We start from the raw sequence: 3,545 nt of genomic DNA, 5'->3' as shown, positions 1-3,545 counted from the left end.
ATATCTACTGAAGCCCTAATATAAGCCAGGCAATGTACTCAACAATCAAAATGAATGATAATAGAATATGCCTTCAAGGATCCCTTAGTCAAAAGGGAAAGTAGACATACAGACATATTATTCAAGATAATATGATAAATCCAGTAAATAGAAAAAGGTGCTATGAGAACACAAAGCCAGAAGCAATGTTGACTGGCCCTCGGTTTTCTGTAAAACTCAAGAAAGAAGCTGCATGATCTCATGGGGACTTCTTCACCTTTAATATTCTTTTATGCCAACTGTCAATCATTGGGTAATACTGTATGCACCCTGTGAGAAAAGAATATTGTATAAAACCCCATCATAAAGTTTAAAATTTTCTTGACAGACATAAAGGTATTTTGGTTTCCTCTTTGTCTCTTTCCTATAACAATCCCTGTAATTCTAAATTAATTTTCTAATAATAAGTCATACATTAAAAATCGTCACAGGTCATGAATTTCTTCATTGGCAACAACAGTAATGGAGAGAAATTAACCTGGTTATACACACATTAGTTATTACTCAGAAAGGAAAGATGTGCATAGGGAAAATACATTCCATTTTCTGTGGACATTTTAAAAAATAAAATCATGTTTTCACAGTATAATTTTACAAGAAATAACCCGAAGCACTCAAACTTATATAATTCATTACATGAGTTTCAGTAACAAGTACTCTAGATTCTTTACAGCTACAAACTTTGCTTTTGATGGTTTGGATATGCACAAGAATATGAAATGAGCCTGACTTATGCTCAGGCTGACATATGAAACTCTAGCTACAAGACTAATATGTGGGAGCAAGTCATTGAACTAGAAGGTGAACTAAGCTGAACCCCAGCAACCTAATCTCAAAGCACTCTGTCTTTCTCTATAGAATATACTATCCCTCTAAAGGATTTAAAGGATTTCTCAACTACAGTTCTGGTAAAACAAAGAGAACATGCAGAACTCTAAGAAATAGATAGTTATGAGTCAGGAAATAAAAACAATTAAAAAGCAAAATGTTGAACTACAGGTTGGACATATGACATAAACTTTCCAATGTTCCCAGTGGAAGAAAGGGACGTCAGTTCCTAAAGTCTATACCCTCTCAAAATGGCATAATATATCTGTTGTTGTTGTTGTTAGGTGCCATGGAGTTTATTCCGACACATAGTGACCCTATGTACTACAGAACAAAACACTTCCTGGTCCTGCTTCATTCTCACAATATCATGATATATCATAAAGATGAGAATTTAATACTGTTTCCATTCTAATAGAGTGAATCAGTAAAATCAAATGAAATACTAGGCTGAAAAAGTTAATATTTGCTGAATATCAAATCTTCCATTTCAACATCAGTACTCAATTTGATTGGTCAGAGTTAACTCTTGTTCTGGTGATCAAGAGCCCAGATTTGCATGACACTTTATGACTGTCAGCCAAGTGTAATTAATTATAGCACTTCTTTTCATTTTCAACATTTTCTGGTTTGGAAGATAAATTACATTTGGAATATTATCACCTTTCTCAAAACTTAAAAATAATATTGCTCAAGAATATCATAAATGGAAAAGTTTCAAAATGGAGGCACTTGTGTCAGATGTAAGAATTTTAAGACCAACAGGCATTCCCAGGAAACAAAAGATCAGGATGTAAACCATTTGGGAAAGAAGTGTCAAGACGTAAACAAGTTGACCTCTATCGTTCCTGTAAAACCTACTCACCCTGAAGATGAGGTCTATTAGCTCAGCAAGGTGAAGAAAATAAGCAAAGCCCCTCAAGAAAATACAGCCCTTACAGAAGAAAGGCTACTCCATTGTAGGTGATCAACAGACCCCAGAGGAGGCTTGGTCAAAATGGGGAAATGTAAACAGAAAAGTTTCAAACTGGAGGGACTCGTGTCAGATATAAGAATGATGGGGCCAACAGGCATTCCCAGAAAACAAAAGGTCAGGATGTAAATAAACCATTTAGGAAGGATGTACCAAGGTGTAAACAATCTGTTCCTGGCCCACGGAGCAAAAAAGCTGAGCATCTTTGAGCAGGAGGCTTGCAAGCAGAGTGGGATGCCTCTGGGCACTTGGCAGAGCTAGGTTCACCAACCCACGTTGCTAGACAGTGAAGCACTTTTGGGTAGGAGGTTTGCTAGAGGAGTAGGGTGCCTTCAAGCAATTATTGGCAAAGCTAAAGAGCTTTGTAACATTTGCCCAAGCAGGGGAGAGGCTGGGCCAAGGGGCTGAGGGGCCAACGGCCAGAGATAGGCCTACTTATGGGCATGGCTGAGAAGAGCTCTCCTCATCAGAGAACTGTACCCTGAGCCCTCCCTGATCCTGAATTGTAATCTGCTACTTCCCTAACAAACCCCATAATCGTGACTATTCTCTGAGTTCTGTGTAGCCACTGCAATGCATTATCGAACCCAGCAGAGGTGTGGAGTGTCATGAGCGGGATGGTTGGTGTAAGAATTGGAAAAAGGTTAGAGGGTGGCGGCATGTCTGACCTCCACCTCATAGCAATCATCCTTGGGCTGGTGATCTTGATTCCCCTTCACCCTTCTGAAGTTAGAGGAGGTCAGACGCCTCTACCACCATGCCATTTTTAAATACAAATGCACAATATTATTGATTACAGTATTGTTTGTGATTGCAAACAATCAAAACAACTGGTGTCCAAGCATAAGATGCTGCTTGAATAAACTAAGATACATACCACATACACAATGGAGTATTATGCAGACATATATTAAAAAAAAAAAAATTATGCTTTTGCCTTGGTGCGCCCCTCAAAACAAGATGGGTCACCAGCAGTCCTACTGGAGCCACCCAAGAAAATTTGGCCAGGGTTCCTGCTCTTGTTACATGTGCTCAAACCGTGGTCTGATCCAGAAATATGGCCTCAATATGTGCCGCCAGGGTTTCCATCAGTCCAGGAAGGACATAGGCTTCATCAAGTTGGACTAAGTAATCTTCCTTCAATGGATTATCCAGTACATCTACCCAACAAAAGAAACAATGCAAACTCTTTACATATAAAACAAAAAAGCTTCAATTAAAAAAAAATGAGTAAAGTCTCTAGGAATTGATATGGAGTGAGTTCCTAGAGATATTAAGCGGAAAAAAATCCCGGTTGAGGAAGCATATATAGTAGATACATTTGTGAAAGAAAAATGAATATACGTGTATTTGGTAACATTTACAAAAATAAACAATAAAGTTGTTTACATGCAAGGGTTTATACAGGAGGGATACAAGAGGGAATGTGGCTTCTGTAAATAATCTCCCCCCGGCCCCTGACAGCGCTTTTACTTTTGAAGACTTACCATACATAAAAAAAAAAAAAATTAAATCATTAAGAATGGGAAGCAGAGAAAATAAAAATAAAAACCTTAAAGCTGAAACAAATAAACCTAAACTGTATTTCAAATGAGTATCTTAACCATTCCAAAGGAAAAAGCAAGAAAGAAGGAGAAGGGGAAAGAGAGAGGGAGGAAAAGACTTATCCAAGTTACTTATGGACACATTATCTGTCTCTATACTT

The 3,545-nt window shown here is 37.9% G+C and overlaps 1 protein-coding gene across 1 annotated transcript; it reads left to right on the top strand.

Annotated features, from left to right (window-relative positions):
- Window positions 1-2,737: 2,737 nt before the first annotated feature.
- LOC111750097 (small ribosomal subunit protein uS14-like) lies at window positions 2,738-2,968 on the top strand. The gene has a single exon (XM_064267690.1). The coding sequence runs from the start codon at window positions 2,738-2,740 to the stop codon at window positions 2,966-2,968; it is 231 nt and encodes a 76-aa protein (XP_064123760.1).
- Window positions 2,969-3,545: the final 577 nt, after the last annotated feature.

The sequence above is a fragment of the Loxodonta africana genome, chromosome 14 (assembly GCF_030014295.1).
Source record: "Loxodonta africana isolate mLoxAfr1 chromosome 14, mLoxAfr1.hap2, whole genome shotgun sequence".
NCBI classification, from domain to species: Eukaryota; Metazoa; Chordata; class Mammalia; order Proboscidea; family Elephantidae; genus Loxodonta; species Loxodonta africana.
Note: the sequence above shows the minus strand (reverse complement) of the source record. Positions and strands in the feature narration are given on the sequence as shown.

Coding starts and splice junctions, on each gene's coding strand:
- LOC111750097 (XM_064267690.1), top strand. CDS start 2,738: ATGCAGACATATATTAAAAAAAAAAAAATTATGCTTTTGCCTTGGTGC.